Source organism: Buteo buteo, chromosome 12 (assembly GCF_964188355.1).
Source record: "Buteo buteo chromosome 12, bButBut1.hap1.1, whole genome shotgun sequence".
NCBI lineage: Eukaryota > Metazoa > Chordata > Aves > Accipitriformes > Accipitridae > Buteo > Buteo buteo.
Window position 1 is genome coordinate 23,144,936 of NC_134182.1, and position 12,347 is coordinate 23,157,282.

General features: G+C 41.5%; 1 protein-coding gene across 1 annotated transcript in view; it reads right to left on the reverse strand.

Moving 5' to 3' along the window:
- LOC142038053 (protein ELYS-like) overlaps nt 1–12,347 on the reverse strand; it is a 51,671-nt gene that overhangs the window by 17,344 nt on the left and 21,980 nt on the right. Inside the window, exons 13-24 of the mRNA XM_075043047.1 lie at nt 11,616–11,766; nt 8,946–9,078; nt 8,677–8,858; nt 8,141–8,202; nt 7,098–7,226; nt 4,902–4,992; nt 4,725–4,814; nt 4,422–4,562; nt 3,531–3,635; nt 2,690–2,783; nt 1,033–1,156; nt 864–920 (exon numbers count right to left, since the gene is read on the reverse strand). Coding sequence (XP_074899148.1) covers nt 864–920; nt 1,033–1,156; nt 2,690–2,783; nt 3,531–3,635; nt 4,422–4,562; nt 4,725–4,814; nt 4,902–4,992; nt 7,098–7,226; nt 8,141–8,202; nt 8,677–8,858; nt 8,946–9,078; nt 11,616–11,766 — 1,359 coding nt within the window. The remainder of the gene's footprint in view (nt 1–863; nt 921–1,032; nt 1,157–2,689; nt 2,784–3,530; nt 3,636–4,421; nt 4,563–4,724; nt 4,815–4,901; nt 4,993–7,097; nt 7,227–8,140; nt 8,203–8,676; nt 8,859–8,945; nt 9,079–11,615; nt 11,767–12,347) is intronic.

Consider the following 12,347-nt stretch of genomic DNA (forward strand, 5'->3'; position numbering starts at 1 on the left):
ATTCAAAACACCTGAACATCCAATGCTTAATTATTAAAGCAAACAAATTCTACCGTTGGTTTTTTCCTCATTTCCAGAGTATATAGAACAATGTAAATTAAGGTGTCCTTACAAGACAACGTAGCACTGAATGATTGACACTGGATTTAAAACAGTATGCGGATCACTCATCGGTAGTGTCATTTTCTCTTTCTGACATCCGTTTTTAGGGACATATTCTAATAAGACAGCTCTGGGGTACAACCGTTTTTAAACCCCTTGCTCTCTAGGCTCCCCTCTCGGGTTAGGCAGCAAACAACAAAAAGTAATTCTGTATATTTCAGCAGCTTAAAAATTAAGTTTCTGCCCGATGACTTTTCTCTTCTCTCCCTTTCTTATTCGGTGTGCCTGCACTTCTAACAGAACAAAAGCAAGCACTGCTATCTGGGCTGGAAGACGGATGAATTGGGCAAAAATCAGGTACCGGTTAGAAATCCTTCTGCTCTCAAGCAGCACGTATTACTGCATCATCCTAGTAAGCAGCCATTTGCTACAGGTACGGGTGCTTTAAAAAATTAAACACTGTGCTAAGTTTTGAGAAAAACCAACGGAGATTTTTATCTTTAACATTTCTCAGTAAACCTGTTTTCGCATGTCAGAAAAGACTTTGCAACAAAACATTAAAAAAAAAATCATAAAGAATCCACGGTACAAAGAAATAAAACAATGCTCCTGTCCACGCCTTCATTCTAAACTAAATGTTTTCACTTGCACTGTGTTGGAAGCATAAATTCAAAAACATTATTAAAGGCGCAGGTGACAAACATTTAAGAACATTTATGTGCGTATGCTGAAGGTGTAGTAAAAATAACGAGAAAGGATACAATTGCATGTTTGTAGCTTTCTTCAATGCCTTCTAGCAAATAGAGATCCAGCAGTGCCTGAAAATGAAAAATCAAAAGTTTTTTAAAAACTCCTGTCTTTCATGAATCATGGGCTTTTGGGTGGGGCTTTGGGGGGTTCGTTGCTGTTTTCAGGGAACGTAACACTCACGTGTAAACTAGCAGGTGGGTATTTCCCAGTTCCTCCTTCATCTCTCCGCCACAACTTCTCAACTTGGTCTCCTAACTGGGAAACCATTCCATCAATCATCAAGCAGTCAGAATCCCATTTTCCTCTGGAACAAAAGGTAGCAAGGATTTGGAGAGTCAAACACTAATTCCAGCCTCTCAGTGTAACAGATCTCCTCCAGTCAAACCAAACAGAAAAAAGCTCCCACGAGGCAAAGAAAGTGACAAACACACAAAGGCATGATTATGACTTGAAACGCACATGAAAGAAACGTCCGAGTCAGGTGAAAGATGTTTGTTAGATCATACTGAATGATTAGAAGAGTTCCAAACAGACATCCTGGAAAGCTCCCCTACTAAGGGACCTTTTCGTTTTCAGGTTCTCTCTTTTGCTGTCTTACTTGTAGTACAAAGGAAGTGTGAACAAAGTTTTTTATGTGCCAGAAATAACCACTCTCCTACTGTCTAACAGAGGAAACGGAACAGTATCAAAAGACCAGGACTATTCTTTAGCGCAAGTCTAATGCCTCCCGTTGGAGTGTCCCAATACACAGCTGTGAGAAGACAACACCGCGGAAAGTTCAGATTTTGTTCTCAGCAGCTCACTTTTGCTACTGAAAAAAAGTTGTTTTCAGAAAGCTGAGCATACAGGTGAAGCTTAGTGTCATCTTAAGCAGCATTTATGTTTCTGTGCACAGACCATTACAACCATGGATGGGTGAAGCTTTAAAAATTGCTTTCTTCACAAGTCCATCACAATCTTTGGCTGACTGCGACACTACCCTTTAATTTCCCCATAATAAGAAGCAGAAAGAGCACACTGGAGGTTGTATGCTTCTAAGGGACATCTGAGCCGGTATGGAAGTTACTTGAGAAGTAAGCTAAGTAAGATGAACTTTAAAGTCAATAGCTACTACACCGCAGCTTGCACCTTAACTCATCTTGCAGCATCCTGTTCTTGTTTGCGGTGCCATAGCCTAAGCTTCTTTAGCTCTTTATTTAGTTTTCAGCACAATTTCCAAAGAAAAATCTATTATCGTCTAATCCAAGGCATATCACCTATATGCTAGTGAGCTAGCGCAGCAAAGAGAGTTCACGTTCAGCAAGTGACTTTTATCCAACAGCCAGTAGAGTGCTAGGTGTGCCAACTACATCGAACTCTGACTATCTCATTAAATCACACAAATGTACTTGTGATTTAGGCCAATACAGTTATTACCCTTGCTCGCTAGTCAATAAACGAGATGAGGTTTGGTTTGGGTTTAAAACTGGCTTTCTTCTCTGTCCAAAACACCTGTTCTGTGAACACCGTGCTTTGCTGAACGGGAGATCGCTGACCCTCTCCTGAACACATGACCTTTTTCAGTAGTACCAAATGATACAGATTGGCCGCTGGATTAAGTACGCTACCAAGAAACGATGATGCCAACAAATGGTACTAAGCAGAGGTATACACAAATATTGTAACACAGGAAAGTAACCTCCGTGTTCAAGAGAACGCATGCATCACTGAAGCGGAGAGGATTGCCGGCAACTGCATTAAGCAGAGCAAATACCAACTGTTGATAGCAAAGCCACTCACTCACTGCCACTTCTGATTTCGCAGTGGAAGTGTTCTCGAGTTCTCCTGTAAGGCTCACCTTGATAAACGCTCAAGTTTCTGTCGATGACCAGTGTAGTAGCTCTGAATCAGAGGGTAATTGTAGAAAGGTCTACCCAAACGCGCATCATCATCTACAGGCAATAAAGTAAAAGCAAGTTAAAGAAGCAATATCACATGTTGAAACTAAAACGTTTGACTAAAAAGACAGAAGATCATACGAGCTAAGCATCAAGAAGCACAGGCAAGCCTCCCACTTTGAAAGAAGCCAATCCTCTTTCTGCCTTTGCTAACGGAGCGGTGAGACACAAGACTCAACTCCTTCTTCTCTCAAGTGCCATTTCAAGTTTACAATTGAGGTAGCATTCAGAACACGTACTGTAAGCAGAAGCTCACTACAGAAAGGACAATTCTCAAAGGGAATGGTTTCTTAAACATGTCATGTGAGCATTTGTGAGACAATGAAGGCTGACAATAGACTTTATAATCCACCCAAATAAAGAAGTATTGCCGAGGTGTATTTTTTCCTCAGGCAATGAATAAAAAGTTCCAAACACGCAGGTAATGCCTTTGCTGTAAAAACAAGCATTCCAGGATTTGTTGTGTAATAGTAATTTGTTTCAAATCCCAAGTCTTGCAAGCTGTGGACACAAGCAACTCCTTCAAGTCAGAGGCTTATTGCTCTTTCTAAGGAACATCCAGGAAAGAAACTGCTTGCATTATTCTACACTAGGTATTTGAAAAAAACAGTAAAATCTCCATTTCACCAGCACAACTTCAGCACTGACAAAACATTTACAAAAACATGGCTAAGCATGTGTTCATCAGAATCACTTACTGGATAGTCTCCCTGTTACAAATGTATTACAGTTCATGCTTACCTAAACCCTCTGGAAGGAGACTGGATCGACAGAACCAGATGACCACTCGTGCATACAAAGAAAGGAGGCCAGTTACCACCTGCTTGTTTGTCAAGTCTGTAAAACCTGAAAAAAAGGCACGAGATGATTCTTGTTATCCAATTCCTTTCATTTTTACAAACCCCCTTTCATCATCCCAAATAGAAAGTATAAAAGTAACGTGGTAGACATCGCGGTCTTTGCATTTCTCACTCTGTGGCACCTTCTTATTTGAAGAAAAAAAACACATTCACCACCAAACCAAAAAAGCAACCCCTACAAAGAACCAGATTCACTAAAGGTTCAAAGAAAAAAACCCTAAAGCCGGAACTATTACATACACTCACGAATAAGACATTTGTTTTTCACGTAGCGGGGGATTTTTACCGTAGCAAAGGGATAGTCTTCTTTTCCCCTCAATATGCCAAGGACAAGTGATAACATAAAAAGCTACAGAAACTCAAGTAACTTACTTCACAAGTTACTCATTTGTGCTTCCTTTGTATTTTCTAGCAATTTGCAATACAACATTCGCATGCAATTATAAATTGCTAGCTAAGAATTAAAAGGAATCATTTGCAGCGCTACCACATCCGGTTGCTGGAATCTCCACCCAGCTGCTTACACAGCTTCTCGCTGAATGTAGCCTCCCCTACCCACTTGCATGAACTCCACAACCAACTGTTTCCCTGAAATCAACGCGTATTAAGTGGTAGTCCCAACTTCTCAGATTTCAGCCCCTTCTCCCAGCTAAATTTGGCTGTCTTCCAATCATCAAAACCAACAGAAGCTCATCTTTCCACACTTACAACTCAAGCATAATTCCAAATCTTAGTAAAACATACCAAAGATTTCATATATACGATTACAAACCTTTTTCAGTAAGCTCTTGTGCTTCTGTTAGAAAACAGGTTAAGACCGTGCTCAGGTTGCTCCAAAGCAACTGGCAGTGCTGAAGAGACTGTAACGTCTGCGGGTCAACAAAGTTGCGAGAGCCATCAAACAGCGGAACACCTTTTCAAGAATAAATATTACATCATTAGCCTTCAGAGCAATTTCAGAGTTTCAAAGTACGCTTAAAGAACCCCGTGCAGTACCATATACCGCCACGTTCCTGAATAAGCTCAATTAGAAAGAACCATTTTGTGTTGGCAGAATGACTACACTAGTACTCACATATTTGGTCAAACTCATCTTTTGCATAGATCACTTTCTTCCATGTCCACTCAAGAACAAACTGTAAATTAGCAGCAGAACTTGGCTGCGCTTTAAAAAAAGAAAACAAAAAAGAAATGAATCGACAATTGCAAACTAGAAAAATATATAATGTAAGAACAACGTAAGAAGTATTACCTTCAGATGCCCAATGTTTAATGCATCCAGTCAGAAGTTCTAAAGAACCTGTCTGGACGGCAGCTGACAATACCGCTTCTAACTGCTCCTCCTAAACGTAACCGACAAAATAAACTGAGAATCTTACATGCTTTCAATATCTGAACCACTAACAGCAAGCGTTTGTTTCTAACTGTACACTCATTCAGACATCACACAGTCCACTAGTACACACGCAGCTAATTCCACATTCCTTTTCTTAACTCTAGCCACAGGCTGCACTGCTTGTTGGTCTGAGAAACACGTTAAACTTTCCCTCTAACATTTCAACTTACTGAAGGCTGATTCTAACCTTTATTTGCATGCCTCTGCAGTATAGTCTCAGTTTACCGAGTTCCAACTATTTCCGGTAACATCCTCTGCTAATACCCGTCACGCATTTTGCACGTAGAAGTTTGCCATCAGGAATGCGTGAAGGGGACAGAGCAAAGACAACGGTGCAACGCTTGCACGGAAACGGGGAAGCTAAGGGCAAGCAGCTTCCTAGACTCTGAAGACGTGAAGCAGTTCAGACACCCAAAACTTTACCATTTTCTAAAATGACAGAAAAAGACGTGACACATTTAAATTCTAATAGGTTTAAATTGTAGGCTGCTCAAATACTGTATTATAATGCAGTGGTAATCCTTGAGAAGGATAATGCACAGCTATGCACAGACGTGCGATTATTAAGTAGCAGCTTATTTCAGCTGGTGGTGTGATTACTTCTTTCAGGTGAAATGACCCTTCACAAAATTTTACTTCTTTCTTTTTGTTTTTTTCTTTGTTTGTTTTTTTAATGTGGTTTTTTTTAAACACATTCAAAAGTAGCTTTCCCTTCTAGGCAAAATCATTACATTCAAAGCAATTTCTACACATTAGAATACACATATGATATGTCCATCTTTTTCTGAAAATGGGTTTCAGACAAGGAAACACACCAGATACTACTTACGGTGGCAAACAAAACTCCAAACCCAGCTTCTCGACCCTAATTCTGAAATTTGTCTTACTAACTTTCAAAAGAAATCCCTGCTCAAATGCATAACAAGTCTCTGAATGATATGGCCACAATTCAGCAAAGGTTATTAAAACACGTCTTGGTTGCCCAAGCTATTTCCAAACCGGAGCTGACATCAGAACATCCCATTTGAATGCAAGAGTCTACGCCAGGCTTGCAAAATAAGCAGTCTATGGGCTAGGGCAGCTTGCCAAGAAACTTCTTTTAGCTACCACACTGTGCAGAAGTGTTATTTGCCTTAACGCATTTCCACAAATCTGGTGAACAGTCCAGTAGACAGGAAGATGAGGGCAGCGAGAAGACCGCTCTCCCCTTCCTACTAATGGCTCCACTGTGTGACGACTAGCTAGCTAATCGTTTAGCTTAGATCCTGCCTGCGTGAAGAGGGGCTGTTCATCACAAAGGCTCCGTCTCTCATGAAACTCTTCAGATGAGAGAGAAAGGTTGGTGCACTGCAAGTGGAAAACCTGTGACGAGGCGGGGGGAGTCACTATGGTGGGACAAAGCAGAGAGAAGATAGTGGGTGTCAGGAGATAAAGGCGATTCAGGTGTTGCAGCAACAAGGGGGCAGGCTAAGCAGAGTAAATTGGGCTACGAGGCTACAGAGGTGAAGATCTGCTTTGAGAGGCTGCAGGAAAGCCTACTGATGAAGGGAAGATGAGGGGGAGCGGTGATGAAGTTGTCGGGCAGAGCTGACAAGAGTAATTGTTTACCACAGCCCAATTCCTTGGAAGCAAGCGATCACGTCTAGTGCAGCAAGCTGATGTTTGCAACAGCTCGCATCCGAGTGAGGCACCCCCATAGTCAGCTACTGCACTGAACATAATGCTTTGAGAAACCGATGGGGTGAAGGTTGTTGTGAGGGAAAGATGCTTTATGTTGCGCATGACCAGCACTGCCTGCACGCTTCCTTGTGCGTATCTGTGGCACGGAATTAAGAGATGGGTCTCTCAACGCAGATCTCTTAGTGCTGCCCCCACTCAAACTCGGTAGTTTGGATTGAAGAATACTATAACTTCTGCTAACTCAAGTCAACACCTGCATTTCAGTGCAACTTGCGAATAATAGGAAAATCAGATTATCATGTCTTGTAGCCTCTACAGCCCTCTCAGACGAGATGGATGTATTTCCCCCTTGATTCCCTGATACGCACTCACCTGACTCAAACTGGATGGCTGGACATCAACGCGTCTTGGAGACAGCAAGCCAGCTACAAGACACCTGTTGTAGCTATCGTGAATGGTTTCACTTATAGAAGGACCACATTTCTTTAAAAATTTCAAGGCCTGAAACATTAATCAAAAACTACGGATTAAGACAGCAGTATTATTCAGTCACTAAGGTTCTGAATAATCGCTAAGAGAAATAAAAAAAAATGTTCACTTAAATTGTTAGAAAGCTTGCATCAGTAAGCACTACTACGTAGAGTCTTAAAGACGGCAGCCAAACTAACCGCTACGGTTTATAAAAAATATCCTGTAAAACAAAAGGTCAGCCCTTGCAATGCTTAATTAAGTATTCTCTAGCTTCTCTGTCAATACACAGACCTTTTTTTACCCTGAACACTGACACAAAATGTATTCTATATAAGCTAAAGCTAGCACACAACTTTAAATCACGCTTTGGAAGACCCTTTCTGTGCTTGTTTGTGCAGAAGTTGATTTATGTTGGAAACACTTAGCGAGCTGAAATTTAATTCAAAATTATTTGTCACAAGCTGTGCAGTGGCTTGGAAGTTTTAATTAGGCCAAGTGCGGGAGAAAAAAAAAATAATCGTTTCTTCTCAAACAGTTAAGTAATATTTCATTTTCTCCATTCTGCCCTCCTTTTTCAAGTTAATCAGGCATCAAAACCCTAACTCAAGACTATGGAGGCAGTTCCACTGATGGGTAATGCAGAAGTAACAGCTTTCCCCAACTTCCACAACAGTTTTGTTCCTGCTCCTACAGCAACGTTGTATTCCGCTCTAGACATTCAATCCCTCAGTGTGCTTCAACAGGAGACAGTGGTAGTTCTACAGTCCCAAGAGTGGACCTAAAATGTTACCATTTGCATAAAACTGGCAGGACACCATTGCAATCATGCATGTGGATGGGCAGGATGGGCATAAAATGGTCTCCGACCCTGAAAGCAGTGCAATAGAAAACATAGGAAAGGTTCATCTCTTGCCATTCTCAATAAAGATACAGTAAAAGATCACCTCCTTCTGGAAGCCGGTGCAAGTCATACGAACAACTCCGGAGCTCAGCAAGCACGTACCATCTGCAGAGACAATGAACGTTTGACAGCCTTCCATACTCTCGCACTTAGCTTATGACCACTTTACGTTTTGTAAATAGCAGTATCTGGAAAGCTGTAACTGAGTACCCATTTTCTTCATCAGATCACTTCCAAACTTACTTTTTTGAAAATAATTACTGCGTGTAGCAATTTTATCTCTAGTGCTATCAAGGTGCTCTGCTCTGAGCTTCAGTTCGTCATTTCATTTGATGACCATCACCCCTTCACAGGCTACATTACAAAAGCACCACAACCCAAAACTCAGCAGACTGTCAGATATGTGTCACAGTGTTAAACACCTTGTTAGTACAACGTAATCAAGGGTTGGGCTTGTGGGCGTTTGGGGCTTTTTGGTTTCGGATGGGGTTTGAGTGACAAACAATGAACAGGAGAACCAATAAATGGCATTTGACCTCACTTTAAGCTTCTCACTATCAAAAGCAGTGAAATACCTACCAAAATTGTAGGAGCTTGGATGAAAAAACTGCTCAGGTGGTGGACGAGAAAGAGGAACTCCCTGACTTAGACTCCGCTCGTGTACCAGAATATCCAAAATGGGGTTTGGAGAAGTCATGCTTATTACAGTATCCAGTGACCACAACACAAAATAGGGGCAATCATGAAGGAGTTCTTCTGGCCTGAAAGCAAGCAAGTGCATAAGCTAAACACCGACTTCCAAATGATTGATTTGTAGGGATATTGAAAACAACTTAATAAAAATATACCTTAGTGAATCTGGCATTTGAGCACGATACCAGCGATTAATGTCAAATACACCCAAGTAAGCAGATGGTTTTCCCTGACCACATGTATTCACTTGCCAGCTGAAGATTGATACACTGGTGTCAGGCGATATTACTGTAAAAGACAAGACATTGTTTCTTGTTTGTAGAAAATAACGCTATAGCTGATATGTTTAAAACACCACTTCCTATTTTGGCTTAATTCTGTTATATCACTCACAAAGCACAACACTCACTGAGAACAACAACAAAAAATTTACGGAATAGCAAACATCTCTGTGACAGGTTTCAGTCATACTGCCCCTTCTTCTGGTATCACTCAGCAGGCACTACTAATTTCCAGATCGGACTCAATTACAGGTTTTAAGAATAGCTCCTTTCCAGCACATTCAGAATGAACGAACACAATTATCACACAAAATAAATACAAAAAACCCAAACCCAACAAACGGGAAATTGGAACAAAGATTTTAACATAAAACATTCACAATGTTATACTCCAGTTCTCTCAATAAGTGGAATGGTTTGTCTTCTCTGGGGAGAACGCATTCTCCAGATGTAAGCAAAGGATGTGGTATATCATTTACCCTAGTAGAGTAAGGAAGAAGGCGACAGTTTGTTTGGCAAAAGGTTTCTCTGTTCTCTGCTGAATTCATCATTACGTTTAGGGATCCTCACACACTTTACTATGTTTCATTGTGAACATCTGTGCCGCTTCCGTTTTGTAGCTGCTGCAAGTGCCTTTGAAGATACCAATTATTTTCATAATTCAGAAGACAGCTTCTTTGCTAGCCTCAACCCACATCCAACAGCAGCTCATGTGTGCCTAGAACTTAACTCAAACAGATTCTGAATGAAAGCTAATTAGAAACCATCAGAGAAATTACAGGTATTTCTCCATGCCTCATGCTTCATAAAAAGGAGACAGAAAGGGGGTTTGTTGTTCTTATTTTGGTTTGGGGTTTTTTTTTCGGGTGTGGTGGAGTGGTGGTGTGTGTTTGTTTTTAACAAGCTTTTAGGAGGCACTCTCCTCAGAAACGTGACACAAGTGGAGAAAATCCAAAGGTGTTTTTGTTCGATTTTGACACACTGTTGATAGAGGATGGCATCACAAAAGAGATGCAAGTTGCCGCTTCAGGACTAAGTCAAAGATGATAAACAGAAGTAGCCTAGAAAGATCATGCAAGTGTCTTCTTTGTAAACATCATACATCAGTAAAAGGCCAGTCAGAAGAGAGGGAAGGTGAATAATGCAGTCAAAACAAAGGGCCATGGAAGTTATCACTGCAGCAGGCTCAAAAATAGGGTCAGAACATAAGTGAATTTGTAAACCCAGAGAGGGACATTTAATTACTGCAAGATAATGAAAGACTTCGTAAGAGTTTTAACTGTGTATATGGACAAGGAAAGCTATTGCTTTAAGAACTTGCAGGTGTAGGAACCTATTAGATTTAGAGAGGAAGAAATGGACAGGCAGATCACAGAATCGTAGAGTTGCTTAGGTTGGAAAAGACCTTTATGTTCATTGAGCCCAACCCTAAAGCCAACTGCCAAGTCCACCACCAAACCACGTCCCTAAGCGCCACATCTCCCTGTCTTTTAAATACCTCCAGGGATGGCGACTCAACCCCGGGCAGCCTGTTCCAATGCTTTGTAACACAGTCAGTGAAGAAATTTTTCCTAATACCCAACCTGAACCTCCCCAGGCGCAACTTGAGGCCATTTCCTGTCGTCCTATCACTTGCTACCTGGGAGAAGAGACCAACACTACACCCCGCTACAGCCTCCTTTCAGGTACTTGGGGGGAGTGGTAAGGTCTCCCCTCAGCCTCCTTTTCTCCAGGCTAAACAACCCCAGTTCCCTCAGCCACCCCCGTAAGACTTGTTCTCCAGACCCTTCACCAGCTCTGTTGCCCTTCTTTGGATGCGCTCCAGCACCTCAATGTCTTTCTTGTAGTGAGGGGCCCAAAGCCAGGCAGCTTTCCAGCCACTCTTTCCCAAGCCTGTAGTGTTGCATGGGGTTCTTGTGACCCAAGAGCAGGACCTGGCATTTAGCCTTGATGAACTTCATACAGTTGGCCTTGGCCCATTGAGCCAGCCTGTCCAGATCCCTCCACAGAGCCTCTGTAGACCCTCAAGCAGATCAACACTCCCACCCAACTTGGTGTCATCTGCAAACTTACTGAGGGTGCACTCAATCCCCTCGTCCGGATCATTGACAGAGATATTAAACAGAACTGGCCCCAATACCGAGCCCTGGGGAACACCACTTGTGACCGGCCACCAGCTGGATGCAGATGCAGACATAGGTTGGAACAGGGAAAGAAAAATTCAGGTAACACTCCTAAGCAATGGGGAGCATCATCTTACTGTTCAAAGACGACAGCTGGAGGAATAGAACGACTGACAAGCTTCATGCAGGTGACCCCACCATACATCGCTATAGCATGTCAGCAAGCATAAAATACAACTTATTTTTTCCTTTAAAGAAGTCCCATATAACTTAAGCACCCATTTATTTTTTTTAAATAAGCCCAACAAGCTAGTCTGTAAAGGTATTCAAGACTCACAGACTGGGGTACAGAACAGCATTCATTGCTTAGATTCCAAAACTACTTATTTTAGAATAACCAAACAGGGACATTAGAACAAACCTGCATTAACGCTATCCTCTCCGTCGACACGTTTGGGAAGTTTTTCTACAGTCTGACAGCTAAGTAATTTAATATCGCTGGCCTGCCCGCTCAAGGGAAAGACTCCACCTGTGAGACCTAAGCTGTATCTTTCGACACAGTATTCCAGACCCTGGGGAAAAAATAAAAGGAGAGAGAAAAGGTCATTTTGAGATAAAAACATACATTATAGCTAAATGTGAAAGAATGTATATATGTATAATATAATATGCATATTGTACCGTATATTTCCCCTGAGCTTATTTCTGATGGCAAATAGAAACTACATCTGACATGCAAGAGAATGAAGCGTCAAATAGTAACGGGCTTTGCACATTTTCAGAATTTAGCATTTCCCTCGCTAAAATTTGCTCTGCAGTATGCACAGTTCATTCTACTTTATCAAGTAACTTTGGAAATAACAGACATGTGCAGAGTAGACAGGAAAATCTGAACCATCTCTTTGAAAAACTAGCGCGAAGCCTAAGCAAAGAATCCCATTTTTATTACAGAAGGAATAATCACCAAACACAGTTTATAATAAAAGATGTCCTGAACAGGTCCACCGTGCCAAAAGACCCTTTTGTCAGATAAAGTACTACAACTCCATCAACCTCTTAGAGATGAATTTTAACCGCTAGAAATTTCAACTTTTATTCATCTGTGAAGAGCCAGTCCCCCCCCAAAGTTAGGGCTGAGGGGAAGGGAAAAAAG